At 43.3% G+C, this 19,933-nt stretch overlaps 1 protein-coding gene across 3 annotated transcripts in view; it reads left to right on the plus strand.

Moving 5' to 3' along the window:
- The window catches only part of TMEM266 (transmembrane protein 266), a 130,821-nt gene that overhangs the window by 34,980 nt on the left and 75,908 nt on the right, over positions 1 to 19,933 (plus strand). For 2 of the 3 annotated variants that reach the window (XM_047794668.1, XM_047794670.1), the window contains exon 2: positions 18,026 to 18,156. In XM_047794668.1, coding sequence (XP_047650624.1) covers positions 18,119 to 18,156 — 38 coding nt within the window. In that variant the 5' untranslated portion in view covers positions 18,026 to 18,118. The remainder of the gene's footprint in view (positions 1 to 18,025; positions 18,157 to 19,933) is intronic. The other variant, XM_047794669.1, reaches the window with a different exon arrangement.

The raw sequence follows: 19,933 nt of genomic DNA on the forward strand, positions 1-19,933 counted from the left end.
ACCAAGATGTCCTTCAGTAGGTGAACAGATGAACGCTGTGGTATACTCAGACAATGGAACACAATCAGCAATAAAAAGACGTCAGCTATCAAGCCACGAAAAGACATGGAGGAGCCTTAAAGGCATATTATTCATTGATAGGGTTGCACTGCAAAAGTTACCATAGATTTCACCTCTGTGACTTTCTGGAAACGGCGAGACTATGGACACACTGGAAAGATCAGCGGTTGCCAGGTATTTGGGGACAGGGATTTTTAGGGCAGTGAGTCTGCTTTGTATGATGCTGTCATAGTGGACACGTGCCAGTATGAATCTGTCGGAACCCAAGGAATGTCCTACACAAATATACCTGAACCATAACATAAACTATGGACTTTAGTTGTTAACAGGGAAGTATCTATGTTGGTTCATCAGTTGTAACAGATATACCACACTAATGTAACATGTTAAAACAGGGGAAGCTACGATAGGAGGCGGGGGGAGGGGCTATCACATGGGGATGTGCAATACTTTTCTTTTTTTATCTAAACTTTTAAAACTCCTCTAAAAAAATAAAGCTATTAATTTTTTAATGTGCTACTGAATTCCAAGAGGAGATCGGTAGCTGGGTAACTGCTCAGTCATGTTTCTTCTTAGGAACAAAGACAACCTTGCACATTCACTGCTGATGGCCCTTCCGCAAGCTGCCCCCAGAACAGCATTGACTTGCTGAGCACTGTTCTCAGATTTGGTGGGTTATCGAGGAGCACTTTTTCAATGCAGAAAGCACTCTCATTGGATCATCCAAGGGCCCTGTATTATTTTTTTCTGCTTTTAGAAAAGCCATCAAACTAAATCTGATGCATAGAAGTGTGCCTGAGAGATTTTTCTTTTAATTTGCTGACATGAAGCCTGACCTCAAGGAGCTTATAGTCTCGAGTAGGTGGTACAGGAGCCCTAACCACTGTTACATGAGGTAGAAAAATGATTCATGCCCTAAGTGAGGTACCCCTGAAGTGGGCAGGAGAGAGGAGAGAAGAGCTGTCTTCAGGTGGAGGTGGTGACAGGGTTATGGGAGGTTGGATGGGAGAGCAGTTATTATGGCTCAGGCTTATGGAATAGGGGGATTCATGTTCCACACAGAGAGAATCCCGTAAGCAAGGCCAAGAGGTGGATTAATTGTGTGTGTGTGTGTGTGTCTGCGCACTGGGATCAGTAGAATCTGGACAAGGCAGCTGGAGCACTGCTCCTGAAGGATGAGAAATGGCTTAAAAGGTTGAGGCCAGATGGTGGCAGGCTCTGAATCACAGGCCAAGGAATTGACACCATGTTCAGTAAGCAGTGGGGACCGAGCAGACCACAGCTATGCTTCAGAGGAGTCATCTGGTTGCAGCACATAAGATGTGTCCCAGAAAAGAGGCCTGGAGGTGAGGCTACCTAGCTGGAGACCACTTTGAGGAAGTATCGAGAACCCAGACAGGAAGCCGTCTTTTCTGCCTCCGAATGCCCACAGCCCTTTACTTCTGTCTTTTTTACGCACATACCAATTTTTAGCTTACGTATACTTTTTAATCAAAAAGTAGATTTAGGAGTTCCCGTCGTGGCGCAGTGGTTAACGAATCCGACTAGGAACCATGAGGTTGCGGGTTCGGTCCCTGCCCTTGCTCAGTGGGTTAACGATCCGGCGTTGCCATGAGCTGTGGTGTAGGTTGCAGACGCGGCTCGGATCCCACGTTGCTGTAGCTCTGGCGTAGGCCGGAGGCTACAGCTCCGATTCGACCCCTAGCCTGGGAACCTCCATGTGCCGCGGGTGCGGCCCAAGAAATAGCAACAACAACAACAACAACAACAAAAGAGACAAAAAAAAAGTAGATTTAGTTTATTATTAAGGAAAACTAGACAATATGGAAACACATGAAGTAAGCAGGTCTCTGTAGTCCCATCACCTGGAGTTAACTACTGTTCACATTACGGATCTGTCCTTTCAGATGTATAAGTCACACTAGTTTGTTTTTTTGTTGTTTTCAGTGGTTTTTGGTTTTGCTTTCCCAGTTTTTAAAATTGTGGTAAAATACACATACCATGAAATGGTACCATTATTTTTTTGCTAATTGAAAACAATTTTTATTTTTTTAAATTATAGTTGATTTGCAGTGTTGTGCCAATTTCTGCGATACAGCAAAGTGACCCATACACACACACACATTCCCTTTCTTATTTTATCTTCCACCATGGTCTATGCCAAGACACTGTGCTGTACAATAGGACTTCATTGCTTATCTGATCTAAATGTACAGTGGGATCTCATTGCTTATCCATTCTAAATGTAATAGTTTGCTTCTACTAACCTCAAACTGCCAGCCCATCCCACTCCCTCCCCCTCCCCTTCGGCAACCATGAGTCTGTTCTCTATGTCTGTGAGTCTGTTTCTGTTTTATGGATAGGTTCATTTGTGCCATATTTTAGATTCCACATATAAGTAGTATCATATGGTTTTTGTCTTTCTCTTTCTGACTTACTTCTCTTAGTATGACAGAAATGTACTATTATTGACAACATATGTTGTGTAGCCATTACTCTTATTTAGTTCCAGGACATTTTCCTCACCCCAGAAAGAAACCTTGTAACCATTAAGCAGTCACTTCCTGTTCTTCTCTCTTCCCAGCTCCTGGCAACCACTCATCTGCTTTCTGTCTATAGAGATATATCTGTTCTGGATATTTCATGTAAATGAAAGCACACACTCTGTGGCCTTTTGTGACTGGCTTAGCAGAGACTTAGTACAGTTCTTTCAAGGTTCATTGTATCTAGATTATCCTTTCTTTTTAAACAAGAGATGCTCATGAACAAAAAGTACTGAGAAACAAGACCTCTGTTCAGGAATACCACTTCCCTACCTGTTAATGATTTTGGATAGAGTCATCTGGACCTTTTAGATGCATGGAGGTTGATAGAGACAACCAAATGATGTCATGTTCTGCTGCCTCTCCCTTCCCATCACCAGACGGGAATGTGGGAAGATGCCTTATCTTTTCTGGTCACTTTCAGGATTTAGGACAGCCTCACTGTCAGGTGTTAAAATAGCCCATGGAAATCAAAACTTCAATATAGTCCACACAGCCTGACCTGCAGATCAGCCCTTCTGCTCCTTCTCACCCCCCTTTCCCTCTCTTCACTCAGCCTGATCCAGGGATGCTTTTTCAAGCCCCTTAGAAACCCACCTCCTATGTTCTGACCATTCCAACCCTTCTGGGGCAGTAGGGGAGTTGCATGCACTATTCCACTGGATACCCTGCCTGACTTTGGAGGGCTACCATCAGTTCTTGCTTTTGGCACTATGCCCCTGGGACCCCTCTGGTATTCTTGGATGGAGACCTATTAAGATGTCCACAGGAATCCATAGCTCTACAGGGCACTTTCCATATTTGTGATTATCTTGCATCCTTTCTGTGGCCTTTCTAGATTTGGGGAAATTCCCATTTTGAGACCCACTCCTCCCAATGCAAGGTGATGGCCTCCCTGGCAGCCAGGATGCAGCTGTGTGACCTGTATCTGCCAGTCAGATGGAGCTGGGCCTAGGATTTGAAAGCTGAGAAGGAAAGGATGTTGGTGTGGTGGAGTAAATCAGCAATGCTTTTGTTAGAGCAGCACCAGGGTCTGGTCAGTGTCCTAACTATATGATTTCTGTATCTGGCTCTCTGGCCCACCTGGGATTCAGTATCCTTTAAAAATACATACTCTGGGAGTTCCTGTCATGGCTCATCAGTAACAAATCCAACTAGTATCCATGAGGACTTGGGTTTGATCCCTGGTCTCGCTCCGTGGGTTAAGGATCTGGCATTGCCATGAGCTGTGGCGTAGGTTGCAGACACGTCTTGGATCCCGCGTTGTTATGGCTGGGGTGTAGGCCAGCAGCTGCAGCTCCAGTTTGACCCCTAGCCTGGGAACTTCCATGTACTGCAGGTGCGCCCTTAAAAAAAAGTGAAGAAAAAAAAAAAAGCAAAAAGCAAACAAAACAAAAACATACTCTGCTTAAACTATGGAGTTTAATTTTCATTAAGAACTTTGACTGATGCCGCATCCTTGATTAACCTGGTGGTTAAGGGCAGGTTGCTCCCACCACTGCTCTCTGTCCCCACCTGCCATCTCCCTTGCCCCCATCTGCCTGGGAGTCTGGCATGGGTTTCTCTAGCCTTCTCTCCCATAAGCTGTGGGGAGTAGTAGTTACTGGACCAGCTTGACCATCTGTTAGTATGTTCCAAATAGATGGTCTGATATCTCTCTTTAGAAAATGTGAACACTTACCATCTTTGTCCTCAACTTGAGGGCATCTGCAAAACTCTAGGAGAATAGGAAAAGTCCCATTCCACACCCATTCCACATGTTTTCTCTCTATATTATGCAGGTGGGCTCATCATGTAGTTTATAACCTACTTTTGAATTTAATGTTACATTTCAGACAATTCCATGTTAGTGGGAATGGTACACCTTTATCCATTTTTAAAAATATCAACCATATTAGTGAAAGCTATTTATAAACAATAAGAAGCACACATTTTAATTGCACATTTGGAGCCATCACCACATTCAAGATTTATGATATAGCCATTATTCCAACAAGTTCCCTCCCAATCTGGAAAGTTCTTCCCAATCTTTAGCTCTAGGGAACATTTTCAAGTTCACCCTTTTCAATAGTAGGTATGAATATTCCATAATACAGAAATTAATTTATTTAACCAGTCTCCTATTGATAGACATTTACATTGCTCTCAATTTGTTAGTTTATTGATTCTCTATCAACAGATATTTGTAGAGCATCTACTATATGCTAGGTGTGGTGCTCTTATAACAGTTCAACAAACTTGTATATGTGTGTTTATGTGTATATCCATTCTTCGTTTCCTTAAAATGTATCCCTTAACATTGGCATTGCTGGGTCAAAGAGTGTGCACATTAAAATAATGTTGATAAATATTGTCAAATTACCCTTCAGCCAATGTACAACAATGTATACTTCTATCAACAATGTGTGTGAATGGCCATTTTCCCACACCATCATCAGTACTAGTTATTATAAATATTCCCCAGTCTATCAGAAGAAAAAGTGTCTTGGATTTATGTGTCTTTGTTAACCAAGGAGGTGGACCAACTTGGCATGACTATTATTTGGTTTGTGGAAAGCATGGCCCCAGGAGCTAGATTCCCTTGACCAGAGTGAGTCTGTGGCCAGGCTCTCTCCACTGAACTGGAAGGACATCCTGACCTGTTGGAAGTGGGGCACAGGTCACCCTTTGGTTCCTGACATCTCCCTACCTCTGCTTGAATTGCCACTTTGGAGAAAGCCCTTCAAGGATAGGGTTGGTCCTAGTCTCCCCTGTGATCAGACTTGCCCCTGCAGGTCCACCTGAGGAGGTCCACACACCATTCGTATTTCTAAGCTGACAGACAGTGTGGGTAGAATATAGCAGGCTTAAATCAGAATATAGTTCCTGACCAGCTGGACAAAAATCATTATCAAAGGAGAAAAATTTCTCTTTGTCTCTCTCTCTCTCTCTCTTTTTTTTTTTTTTTTTTTTTTTTTAGGGCCGCACCTGCTGTATATGGGAGTTCTGAGACTAGGGGTTGAATTGGAGCTGCAGCTGCTGGCTTATGCCACAGCCACAGCAACACCAAATCAGAGCTGCATCTTCCATCTACACCACAGCTCTCGGCAACGCCGGATCCTTAACCCACTGAGCGAGGCCAGGGATCGAACCTGTGTCCTCATGGATGCTAGTCAGATTTGTTTCCGCTGAGCCACAATGAGAACTCTCAAAGAAGAAAAATTTTAGCAAGACTCACTCTCTTGTTAACAAGTAGGTATGTCAATATATAAGTTAGTGCCCAAAATGTTACTGGAAACTGTTAGAAGGTGGCACCAGAGTTTCCTGTGGTCACCCCTCCGCTGTGATACTCTCCTGTCCTCATATCCAGGGAAGTCATATCTTCTTCCATAGATCCCAGCTTCTAACTCCTGGGGGTGTATAGGAGACAGGCCCAGGGAAGAACCTAGGGACTGATTATGTGGTTGGCTTAGTTTAGGGGATTAGGGTTTCTGGCCCAAGGAAGAAAACAGGGTCCTCGCGGGATCGATTGTTTCTGAAACAACTCAAATACTGTGAGAGTGTAGTTCCTAAATCAATTAATTGTTTGGTTTTTGCTTTTTGTTTTTTGGGTTTTTTTTTTTTTTTTTTTGGTAGCATAAGGGCATCTATTGCTATTTTTGGTTTCACCCTTGTCCTCCATTTTCACTCCAGTGCTCAATGGGGGAGAGGGTGTAATTAAGCAAGTATTTGGACTTATCTGGTCTACAGCCACCCTCACAGCTGGCAAATGATTAAGATTCTCCCTCAAAAAGGGAACTTTTGTACTTTGCTGTGAAGTGTGAATTGCTACAGCCCTTTGCAAAGCAATCCTTTTTTTCTGCATAGCAATCTTATTTTAACTATTAAAATTTAAGATATGTACTCTTTAGCCCAGTTATTTCACTCCTGGGAATTTAGCCATACAAATACAAATACCAATGCCTAATGAAATGTAATATTGTTCAAAACTGGCCAAAAATATATCTAAAACTGCCCCTCAACAGGGAAATGGTTAGATTATGGAGAATTCATACCATGGAATATAATGCAGCCATTAATAAAAGAATGAATTTGGGTTTTACTATCTGATTTGGAAGAGAGGGATTTCTATAAGATACTGTTGAATGGGAAAAGCAAAAAAACATGTAAGTATGAATAATATATTTTCATAAAACAAAACAATGAAATGTATATTTACATACAATTGTATAAACCCAAAGAAAAGTAAGGAAAAATATACACAAGTTTAACATTTGTGTGTGTGCGTGCATATGAATATTGCGAGAGGATGACAGTGAAGCAGGTAATGAAGCAAAAGAGAAAATGCAGGTGCCACTAAAGACATGAAATTTAGGATTAGCAATTTATATAAAGTTATATAAGTATGTGCATATGTGTGTGTGTGCGCTAATTAAATTAGAAAAAGTATAAATCTTTATCTACTGACCAGAAAGGATGTCCGTTATATTGCTTAGTGATAAAAGCAAAGTATAGTGTTGACTTTATTTTGTTAAATACAAACGCACAAAGATTAACCTATGTATGTGGGTTAGTGCTTCCATACTTCTGAGCAAGGATTTCTACACCTGGGTATTAACATAAGACCTTAAGTGAGAGATGGAGGGTTAAAACGAAGGCTAGAGGGAGGTTTATCTTTTTAAAAATATACATATTTGGAGTCTCCATTGTGGCACAGTGGAAACGAATCTGATTGGCATCCACGAGGTTCGATCCCTGGCTTCACTCAGTGGGTCAGGGATCCAGCATTGCTGTGAGCTGTGGTGTAGGTCACAGACGCCGTTTGGATCTGATGTGGCTGTGGCTGTGGGGTAGGCTGGCAGCTGCAGCTCCAATTCAACCCCTAGCCTGGGAACTTCCATATGCTGTGGGTGTGGCCCTAAAAAGAAAATATTTTATTTTGTGTGTAACATGTAAACTTTGCATTAGTTTATGTGTTGCAGTGGCCATTTATCTGTAATGTATCAGTAATCTATTGCCACAAAATGCCACATAACAAACCACCTCCAGAAGTTCATGGGCTTAAAGAAACAAACCTTTCATCACAGATGACTGAAGGCAGAAGGGAATTGTGTCTGCCAGCTGCGAAAAGTTATTAGTTTCCTAATATTAATAAGGAAGTTTACAGCTTTCAAAACACTGCTTTGTAATGTTTCATTCTTCTCACCTCCTTGAATTTTAATTTCTTTCTCTGCATCTGTCTTTCTCACTAGCCCATGAGTTTCTTGAGTGTGGAGATCATGTCTCATTTATCTCAATAAACTCAATATTTGGTATACTTCCTAGAACATAGCAGGTGCTAATAAATGACTAAAGAATGAATTTTTTTTTCTTTTTTGCCATCCATGGCATATGGAGCTCCCAGACCAGAGATCAGATCTGAGCTGCAGCTGTGACCTTAACCTACTGTGCCAGGCCAGGATGGAACCTGCATCCCAGCACTCCCAAGATGCTTCTGATCCCATTGCACCACAGCAGGAACTCCAAGAATGATTATATTTAAAAAAACAAGATTTTATTTAGCTCATGGTTCTGTCAGTCTGTGATTAAGCCTGGGCACAGCTGGGTGACCCTTCTGGTCTTGACTGAACTCACATGCCAAGGGGCAGCTGGCTGTTGGCTGGCCTTGGCTGGGGTGACTAGACATGCAGGCAGTCATGGAAATGAGTAAGAGAGAGGGTGAGTCCAGGCACACGAGTGCTTTTCATGTTTGCTGGAGTGATCATCAGGGTTCTACAGAGAAACAGAACCAATAAGATGGGGGGAGGGTGCATAAAGAGATTTATTATAGGGAATTCCCATCATGGCTCAGCAGTAATGAACCCAGCTAGTATGCATGAGGATGCAGTTTCAATCCCTGGCCTCACTCAGTGGTTAAGGATCCGGTATTGCCGTGAGCTGTGGTGTAGCACACAGATGCAGCTCGGATCTGGCATTACTGTGCCTGTGGTGTAGGCTGGTGGCTGCAGCTCCAATTCAGCCCCCAGCCTAGGAACTTCTATATGCTGTGGGTGCAGCCCTAAAAATACCAAAAAAAAAACAAAAACAGAGAGAGATATTATAAAGAACTTTATGATTTTAACTGTATTATAAAGAACAGGATTATGGAAGCTGAGAGGTCCAGACCCAGGAGAGCTAATGGTGTCAATTCAAGCCTGACTCTGAAAACTGCAAAGTTGGTGAGGTAGAGAGAGCAGATTCTTTCTTAGTCTTTTATTCTCTCCAGGCCTTGAGCAGCTTGGATGAGGCCTCGACTGGGGAGGGGCAACCCACTTGACTCAGTCTACCAATTCAAATGTTAATCTCATCCAGAAATATGCTCCCATAAATGCTGTGTAACCAAATATCCCTTTATGTGTCAAGTTGACACACAAAACTAACCATGACAGTTTCCAGTCTACTTGGACATAGCAAGTCATATGGCCAAGCCCAGTGACAGGGGAGCAGGCAGCGAAACGTGATGTGACTGTCTTGGGCCCTTTGGGCTGCTGTAACAGGATACCATAGGCTGGGGGTGGGGTGGGGGCCTAAACCATACGCATTTCTTTCTCACAGTTCTGGAGGCTGGGAAGTCCAAGGTCAAGGTGCTGGCAGATCTGGTGAGGACTCCCCTCCTGGTTTGCAGCCAGCAGTCTTCTGGTTATATCTTCATGTGGCTAAGACGTCATCTCTCTTGAGTTTCTTCTTGTAAGGGTACTAATCCCATTCTCAAGGGCCCTTTCCCCATGACCTAGTTACCTTCCAAAGGCCTTACCTCCTAATACCATCACCCTGAGGATAAGGTTTTCAACATGTGAATCTTCAACATTTAGTCTGTGACAGTGACAAAGGGGGCATTGATATAGGGAGCATGAGCATGAGAGTGGGGTCACTTTTGTATCCTCCCATCTGTGGTATGAAAGGTGTTAAAGAAAAAGAACTTCCCCCCCCCCCCATTTACCAAAGAATAGTCCCTTCCCTGGTGCCATGTGGAATCAATGGCAATGTTAATTATATCTGGGTTCTTAACATGTTTTAGTTACGGTCATGTACAGCCAAAGATTGCTTCAGAGATTTGCAAAGAGTGGTGTTTATATGTAAGATTTGCTTGACTGGGGCAGGGGCGGGGGGCGGGGTGAGGGGATGTTAGGGCAACAGGGCATCTACTACAGCCCTAGCTCATTGTTGATGCTTCTACAAATCCTAGACATTCGAGTCCCCCAGAAGCTCTGCGGAATTCTGGAGGGAAAATGACATCAGGCTGGGGGCTCAGAGTACCTGTTGGGGGGCAGGGCAGGGCATGCTTTTCTGCCCAGGCCAGCTAGGAGCAAGGAGCCAAAGGATGCTTTGTCCCAATAGGGACAACTCAGGGAAGTGTTTGTAAGGGAAGATGTGTTGAGAAGAAAGGAAGGATTAGAATAATGGTCCTCTTGGTTTTCTTCCCAGAATACCTGAGTAATTTCACTAGTTTGGTGTGATCTTCTTGTCTTGTGTTTCCCCTGCTTTAGGAGATGGGTTATAGTTGAGGGGCTGCATTACTGTGTGAGTGAAAAGAAGTGAATAATAGAAAGTAAGAAGGGTCCACAGGAGACTGTGCTGCAGCGAGCAGAAGAGCTGCTGTGGGCTCCCTGCCCACTTGTTCAGTGGCTAAGGATTATGCAGTAGGCTGGAGATTAGAGTGGGATGGAGTTCCCATCATGGCTCAGCGGAAACGAATCTGACTAGCATCCATGAGGACACAGGTTCGATCCCTAGTCTCGCTCAGTGGGTTATGGATCCGGTGTTGCCATGAGCTGTGGTATAGGTCGCAGACGCGGCTTGGATCTGATATTGCTGTGGCTGTGGTGTATGACAGTGACTCTAATTTGACCCCTAGCCTGGGAACCTCCATATGCTGTGAGTAGGCCCTAAAGAAACTAAAAAAAAAAAAAAAAAAAGTGGGAGAATGCTCGGGGACATAATTGATTTCCTTCACTTTAGCTCCTTGTTACCAGAGCACAGTATGAATGGGTCAGGGTAACAACAAGGATGACCCTGTGTTGTTATACAGAAGCCTTTCTCTTCTAGCTCGAGAAACACAGCCTTCTCCTTCTGGGGTGTGGAATATCTTGTCTGTGAAAGGTGCCTATGCTCAGTGGCTTCTCCCTAGAAGCTGACTCTATAGTGAGCTTTATGATGTCAAAACTGAATCCCAGAGTTTCAGTCATGGCTCAGTGGAAATAAATCTGCTTAGCATCCATGAGGATGCAGGTTTGATCCCTGGCCTCGATCGGTGGATTTAGGATCTGGCGTTGCCATGAGCTGTGGTGTAGTTTGCAGATGCAGCTTGGATCTGGCATTGCTGTGGCTGCAATGTAGGCCAGCAGCTACAGCTCCAATTTGACCCCTAGCCTGGGAACCTCCATATGCCATGGGTGTGGCCCTAAAAGACAAAAAACAAAAAAATCTGAACCCCACCTGCATGCAATGCTCTCTGAACAAAAGCGCCCTGAGGTTTGATAAGAGCACATCTTTAATATCTCTTGCCAGCCACTTACTTGCATTTGGCCAGTCTTGTTTGGAAATCTAGCTGAGCCTCAGAACCATCTCAGAAGTATCCAAACCTGGTCTGGCAGACAGTTATACTTACAGGAGCTCCTTCCTGCTTCTTGCTTGCTAAGAGAACTGAGGTTTGTTTATGGGAACAAGATGCCCAGCCCCAGAGGATGAATCAGAACTGGTCTAGGCTCTCACATCACTCCCTTGTCCAGCTGTGCATTTTCCCTAGTTCTTTTTCAGTGACCATGTGGCCTAGCTCTGCCCAAGAGACATCAGATGTTGGCTAGAGGGCTTGGAAAGATAATGACTGCTGAATAAAAGATCAAAGCTTTGTGAGAAGAAAACCTATGATTCTTCTCATTTGAAAGCTAAGTGTGAGGATGTGCAAGCTGGAGCTGCAGCAGCCATTCTGCAACCACGAGGCAACCAGTATGAGGATGAGGGAATGGAAAGATGCAAAGAGCTTGGGTTCTTGGTGATATCTTTGCGCCACTGCCTACAGGCCTCTTGGTATGTAAGATAATTAAAATTCTTCATTGCCTAAGTCACTCTTAGATATTTTGTAACTTGCAAAAAAAAAAAAAAGTATTCCTAAATGATATACCTGGTCATCTTTAATTTGGCCAGGGTAGGTTTTGCTGACAATTCCACCATACTAGCTTTGTATGCAGAGTACATAAGGATAAAAATCCCTTCTTTATTATCTCAAGAAAACTTTCTGATTCAGAAGATTAGAGTGTAGTCTGTGGATCAGCAAATCATTATACCCTAGGATTTCTTCAAAATGTAATTTCTCAAGCTCCCCACCTCAGACATACTAAATTAGAAACTTGATGGTTGGCCAGCAATCTGTTTTCATAAACCTTTCATGTGATTCAGGTACAATGGAAAGTTTAAGAACCAATGCTATCGAGGGTCAAATGGAGTGGTTGCATATCAGAAACACCTAGGGAACTTAAAAAAGATTCTCATACTCCACCTGCAGAGTTCTGATTCAGCGTTTCTGCAGTGTAGTCTATGAAAATGTTTCCCAAAAGGCTTTCAGGTGATTCTGAGTATAACCAAGCTTTCTAACCAACAGAATGTGTCTGAAAGCAGGTCATGTATGTCAGGGGGGCTGTCACACAAGTAAGGGATGAGGAATAGACCAGGTCACCCCTGGGGACAGTGAGCTGAAGTATGGATTTTCTCACCTGCTAGGTGAAGGAACTGACTACTTGATCTTAGAAGCCCTTTTCAGCTCTAAGGTTCCTGGGATGCCAGCTTCAACTTTGCAGATCTGGCTAGAACCAGCAAACATGGTCTTGGTAAATTACATAGACAGACTTGTGAGCAACAAGTAGAAGAGACTGGAATTTTACTCAAGTTCAAAAAGCAGCCTAACTCCCCACCACAGCCAGACCCAATAAATCCAAAACAGCTTTTCTCTTCTACTTTTACTAAGTTTATGAGACAGCAGGTTTGCACTTCAGATGTTCATTTATAGAGTGCTAGACTACACCTGCTTCGTGCTAGGCTTGTGCTTTGGGCGCTATTTCATTTGAAAAATATTATTTTTTAAAAAACACCATCATAAGGGATTTTGCCATCTATGTGCTACTTAAGGGTCAAAACTTCTGAAGCAGCCTACTCACTGTCATCTAAATGTGACTTTACCCTCGCTCCTACCTCATCTCTGCCATGTTCTGGAGATGCTAATCATTTCTTCCCCACACCTCCATCTCCTTCCAGGAAATTGCTGGCCCCCTTTCTGAGGAGCCTGCTCCCCTACTCAGCCCCTTCTGAGTGAGTAGTTAAAGTAGGGATACTATAGAAAATAAATCAACAGCAACAAAAACAAAAAGACCTCATTGATCGACTTTAGAAGATAAGATTCCAATTTATTTTGAAAACCAATAAAAAAAGGGGGAAGTTAAACATTTGTCCTTCCTTTTCTATATGAACTATGCCTTAGGCAAATCAAATAGTTGATGAGGGGGAGTTTGTCTTCAGAAAAGCTGATAAATGAGGAAGGAAAGTGAAATCATAATTTGGCCCTTTTTTTCATTTTTTTTATTATTAGAGTTGATTTACAGTGTTTCATCAAGTTCTAATGAAACAGAACTGATCAAGACATAATCACACACATTTCCCTGTGCTGTACAGTAGGGTCCCATTGCCCATCCACTCCAGATGTAACAGTTTGCATCCTCAGAAACCCCCAAAAGGCCCATCCCTCCACTCCCTCCCCTTTCCCCCGACCCTGGAACCCCAAGTCTGCCCTTCTTGGCCATGGTCTGTTTCTGTTTTTTGTTTGTTTGTTATTTTTAGATAGGATCATATGTTCCATATTTTACATTCACAAATAAGTGATATCATATGGTATTTGTCTCTTTCTTTCTGGCTTACCTCACTTAGTATGAGAGTCTCTAGCTCCTTCCATGTTGCCGCGAATGGCATTATTTTGTCTTTTTTATGGCTGAGTAATGTTCCATTATAATATGGCCCTTTTGTAAGCCCTAATGGACCTAGTAAATGATTGTCAATGGTTGTTAATGGTTGTTTTTTAATCTTCTTAAAAAAGAAGATACCCTATGTCTCCAAATGGGAGTCATGATGCCACCTATAGTCTTGGGGGGAAAAAAAAAAAAAGAACCTGAATCTGATTAAAGTCTATAGACTAAAATTTACAAGAAATATAGAGGACAGAAGAACATGTTAAAGGCATACAATCTCTGTAATCCATACTGTGGGAAACTTCCTGAGGTAAATGACCCAGTTTTTACAGTGAACTGCATGGAAAAAATGAGATGGAGGGGGAAACCTCAGATTAAATGAGATTTAAGAGTCATACTAACCAGTCCTAATGTGTGCACCTTGTTTGACTGCTGATTCAACACACCTTTTAAAAAATCACATGGAGGAGTTCCCGTCGTGGCTCAGTGGTTAACCAATCCGACTAGGAACCATGAGGTTGTGGGTTCGATCCCTGGCCTTGCTTAGTGGGTTGAGGATCCGGCATTGCCATGAGCTGTAGTGTAGGTTGCAGATGTGGCTCGGATCCCGAGTTTCTGTGGCTCTGGCATAGCTCCAATTCGACCCCTAGCCTGGGAACCTCCATATGCCACGGGAGCAGCCCAAGAAATGGCAAAAGACAAAAAAAAAAAAATCGCATGGAGTTCCTGTCGTGGCGTGGTGGAAACAAATTCAACTAGGAGCCATGAGATTGTAGGTTCAATCCCTGGCCTCCCTCAGTGGATTAAGGATCTGGCATTGCTGTGGCTGTGGCTTAGGCCACTGGATGTAGCTCCAGTTTGACCCCTAGTCTGGGAACCTCCATATGCCGTGGGTGCAGCCCTAAAATGCCAAAAAAATAAATAAAAATAAATAAATAAGAAATTATAGGAACAGTGGGAGTTCTGTTGTGGCGTAGCAGAAACGATTCCTACTAGGAACCATGAGGATGCAGGTTTGATCCCTGGCCTTGCTCAGTAGGTTAAGGATCTGGCGTTGTTGTGAGCTGTGGTGTAAGTCACAGACGTGGCTCAGATCTGGCATTGCTGTGACTCTGACGTAAGCTGGCAACTACGATTCAACCCCTAGCCTGGGGACCTCCATGTGCTGTGGGTGCAGCCCTCAAAAGACAAAAGATAAATAACTAACTACAGAAAAAATGGGTAATGTGAACAATTCCTGGAATTTGATCATATTAAAAAAATATTGTTGTATATACAATGGACTACTACTCAGCCATAAAAAGAACAAAATAATGCCATTTGCAGCAACATGGATGACACTAGAAATTATCACACTCAGTGAAGTCAGAGAAAGACAAAACCCATATGATATCACTTATACATGGAATCTAAAATATGGCACAAATGGACAGAAACAGACTCACAGACATAGAGAACAGACTTGTGGTTGTCAAGGGTGAGGGAAGGGGATGGGATGGACTGGGAATTTGGGGTTATTAGATGCAAACTATTACATTTAGAATGGATAAACAATGAGGTCCTATAATAAGCACAGGAAACTATATCCAGTCTCTTGGGATGGAACATGATGGAAGATAAGGGAATATATATATATATATGGGACTGGGTCACTTTACTGTACAGTAGAAATTGGTACAACACTGCAAATCAACTATACTTTAATAAAAATAAATGTTGATTTAGGGGTGAGGATAGTTCTCTGGTTTCATCTTTTCTAAGGAATCCTTATCCTCATTCTTCAACCTACACAGTGAAACATTTACAGATGAATGACATGACTTCCAAGATTTGTTTCAAAATAATTGTGAAGGGTGGGGAATGGGCAGGATATAGAGAAACCAAGACTGTCCCTGGGCTGATGACTGTTGAAGCTGGGTGATGGGTAACTAGAAATTATACAGTTCTCAATTTTCCTTCCTAAAAAGTCAAATTGAAAAAAATTTAAATCCTTTTCATTTCTATTTTTTATGTGTGTTTTAGATTGGCCATCATATATTAATATAGTCATTCATGTTTATTATTTACAAATACAGATTTATCAAGTTTTTCTTGTTCTTCACTACTAAGAGGACGCAAAAGTTGGAGTTTTGTATGTTTCAGCTTGCCCGCCTAGCTGGACTAGAAGGTCCATGGAAGCAAAGACCTTCCTAATATATTCTCCACAGAGCAAATATCTTGTAAAGCGCTCATCTGGGAATACAACTTGTTAAAATACCATTCTGGGAGTTCTTGTTGTGGCTCAGTGGAAACAAATCTCACTAATATCCATGAGGACGCAGGTTCAATCCCTGGTCTCATTCATCCGGTTAAGAATCCAGCGTTGCTGTGAGCTGTGGTGTAGGCTACAGACAAGGCTTGGATCTAGCATTGCTGTGGCTGTGGCGTAGGCCAGCTGCTACAGCTCCAATTCAACCCCTAGCCTGGGAACCTCCATATGCTGTAGGTGTGGCACTAAAAAGACAAAAATCAAACAAAACAAAAAAGCAAAAAAACCCCACCATTCTGGAAGGGCCTATTGCTCACCTGGTCTCCTTTTTGTGGATACTCCATCCAGACTTCATTGTTGGTCGAGGGTGGACAATCCACAGGACCAGTCCTACCACCTGGAGGAGTTGATTTGCTTGAGGCTTTGTAGAGAGAGCAGACAAGACTGAGACTGACTAAATCTATGTTATGGAATGGAGAACTTTTTGACTTCACTATACAATTAATACTACAGATACGGGAGAGCTCTGATTTTTATGTTTAGAATCCCCCTTATGAAGGTATAAGGTAAGGTGAAACCCCCAGCAAGTGTGTCTATAAAATAATCTGTCCATCTTCTCCTTACTGTTGCCTGATTCTTGGTCCCATGGTTTTTTAGTTTGTTTTTTGCCCCCAGAAACATCAGGTGTGAAAACGGGGGTCCCCTGTAATAAAACCCTTCTGATTTTAGAAAGCTCTCCATCTCTCTCATTGCCAGTTGCTCAAAGTTTTAGACTTTCCCAAGATTTAACCTGAGCTCTCATTTTTCTTAATTACATAGTACTTAAAGGCAATTCCCTGCTTTTCAGATTTCCCTTAATATTTCTCACACCCGGAGTATCTTTGCCTTTTGCATGAGGTAACAGCTGTATTCCTTTGACCCTCGAGAGCTGAGCTTCACGATTGGGGGAGCATGTTTATCATGGGTTGGTGTCTTAAAGGAAAAGCAGTTTGCAATTAGAATGCAACTTACAAAAGGACTGCCCCTTTGAGTAACCTCCCTTGTAACTTGTTCAAAATCATCCAAAATGTGGGTCTGTCTCCTTGATGTGTATATCCTGGCTTACTATTACTCTCTCCCAGAAGACTTCTAGGTGGTACCGTAGCATCTGTTTGTAGAAAAGTATATTCTATTTACCAAGTCCAGATTTTAAGAGGAAGCACTACACTCAGCCATCCAAATGCTTTCAAATGTGCTCACATTCAACAGACTGTGCAATTTAAATTTGTAAAATAATAACTGTGTTGATAAAAGCCAACACTACATGCCAGGCACTATTCTAAGTGTTTTACATGTATTAACTCATTTAGTTAGTTCTATTCTTATTCCCATTTTATAGGCAGGGAAACTTAGGACAGGGCTAGTGAGTGGGAGCTAGGCTCTGACTGCAGACAGCCTGGCTCCAGGGTGTACAGCCTCTCTCCTGGACAGACCCAACTGGGAAGAGGAACAGTAGAGAGACAGAACTACCAGAAGGGAGGGAAATCTCAGGGGAAATAAATTCGTGGGAAAACATTGGAGGGTTTTTTTTTTTTGGCTTTTTTTTAGCGCTGCACCCACGGCATATGGAAGTTCCCTGGCTTTGGGGTCAAATCAGAGCTGTAGCTGTCCACCTACACCACAGCCACAGCAATGCCAGATCCAAGCGGTATCTGCAGCCTACACCACTTCATGGCAACGCCAGATCCTTAACCCACTGAGCGAGGCCAGGGATCAAACCTGCCATCCTCATGGATCCTAGTCACGTTCATTACCACTGAGCCACAGCAGGAACTCCCTCTTTTTTTTTTTTTTTTTAAACTCTTGAGATATTTGAGACAAACCTGATTTTTGAGATTCCTAAAGCTGAAGTATGAAGTTACCCTGGTTTTTACTTGGCTGTTTAGTAGAAAGGGCTATGGTCCAGCCTGGCTCTCTGCCTTCTCTGCGTGACACAGAAAGGTCACTTTGTCACTCTGGGCCTACTTCTTCATCTCTAAAAAAGAGAAATTCTGCCTATTGTTATCTCCCTGGGCAATGGTAGGAACCTGTTCAATATCACTTTGAAGGAAAGTCTATTATATGGAAGAAAGTTCTAAGGGCTTTCATTTCTAGCTGAACTTAGGAGGACATTGGTTTGGCATCTGAGTGTAATAAATTCCTACTATTCAATTCTTTGTTTTCAGGGCACCATATTTGTATGTCTTATAGAACCCCCCTTGGAAATGCTGACGTCAGGCTTTAAGACAGCTGAGCGCCACTAAACACCAAGAAAACCCATGGCCCTGGTTGCATCTTTCAACATGACCAATCCACAGTAAGTAGCATTGGGATCTGCTCTCTGTGGATACTGAATTGGTACCTCAGAATTGGGGGTACAGCCCATAGCTGCTTCCCCAGCCCTATAGAGATGGGCTCCAAGTGGTTTTATCCTTGAGCCTGATATTGAAACAACTTGTTAAACTCTGCCTTTTCTCTGAGTTGTCTTGCTAATGTCATCTCATTTTTCAGTTTGAAAAGGCAGAGGGATTCTGTAAGCCAAAACTAATTGGTTTCCAGTGGGATTGCTAATATCCCAGTGGCCAAAAGAAGTCTCATGATGGAACCTAGCATCACTGTGGGGAAATAGATTCTTCTTTTTGATGGGAAGCTGCAAAATCACATGGCAAAGCGAGGGTGAAGAACGGGCCACCGATACATGTGGTCCACTCGAGTGCTCTCCATATCCAATCCTGGCTATAACCTTCACTGTCTGCAGAGGAGGCCTGGTCTCTTCCTGCTGGGATGGTCACATGACAAGAGATGGTGCCGAGCTACTCTGACCATTGGCCGGAGGGGACCCGAGGGGACCCAAGGGCAGGAAAGTCGGTAGGGGCTCATTCCAGGCTTCTCAGAGCCTCCTCCTGTTAGTTAGTCTCAGAAACTCACCCAGCCCTCTGTGATCATCCCATGGGGAAAGCTCTATTTGTTCGGTCTGGCAGTCCATCATTTCCACAAGAAAGGAACACACTCAACCCAGCATCTACTCTTTTGGAAACACCTGGAGGAGCCAGGATTCCCCCCGTGAACACCCACACTTTTATTTCAATTGTTGAGAAACACAGACGCTTCACATCCTGTGACTGGTTCTGTCTGAAGATCTTGAGTCATTCGGGAAATGTCACACCACGATGAATACTGTGATCTGCGCTTGACAGGTAGCGAAGAGCTAAGGTTTAAATAAGGCCGACAGAAGGGAACTGGGGCACTGGAAATTACTTGGTGAATTCAGGTAGCCTGTGGTGTTCAAAGAAAAAAGTCCCGTTTTCCCCTCAATTATCTGGATGATTCAAGCAGAAGAGAAGTAGGCAGCATTGGTTCTGTATTGCCTGGATAACTGCCATAATTTTCCCACTTTCAACAGGGGCTGGAAAAGAAACGTTTACAATGTAGACCTGTCTGGCTGCATGTAGGAACTTATCACTCCAGGGCCCCTCCCATCCACCCCTCATTTCTCTGCCCCATGTCAGATCACAGAGAAGGAACAGAGCCCCTCTCTCCCTGCCTTATGCTTCAAGTGGAGAAACGAAGGTCCTGGAGGAGGCCCCCAGAAGTCAGTGTTGGAGTCAGCACAGGAGCCTAAGAACAGTCTACAGCAGGCTGGGCTGCTACCTCAGCATTAAAACTGGCCTCATGGCTCCATGGTAACAAACCTAACTAGTATCCATGCAGATGCAGGCTCGAACCCTGGCCTCACTCAGTAGGTTAAGGATCTGGTTTTGCCAGTGTAGGTGGCAGACATGGCTCGGATCCTGCGTAGCTGTGGCTGTGGTGTAGCTCTGATTCGACTCCTAGCTTGGGAACTTCCATATACTGCAGGTATGGGGAAAAAAAAAAAAAAGCAACAACAACAACAACAAAAATAAAAAAAAAATCCCCCCAAACCCAAAAAACTGGCCTTTCTGTGTTCCCTCTAATATTTTATGATCACTCCTCTCCATTGATTTTGGCCATAAGCACAAGACCCAGCCCTTCACAACCTACTGGGGTCAGATAGGGTCCAGGACATGTTGGGGAGGCCAAAGATGTCACCCCAGGAAGTTAAAACGACCCGG

This window comes from Phacochoerus africanus, chromosome 9, assembly GCF_016906955.1.
Source record: "Phacochoerus africanus isolate WHEZ1 chromosome 9, ROS_Pafr_v1, whole genome shotgun sequence".
Lineage (NCBI taxonomy): Eukaryota > Metazoa > Chordata > Mammalia > Artiodactyla > Suidae > Phacochoerus > Phacochoerus africanus.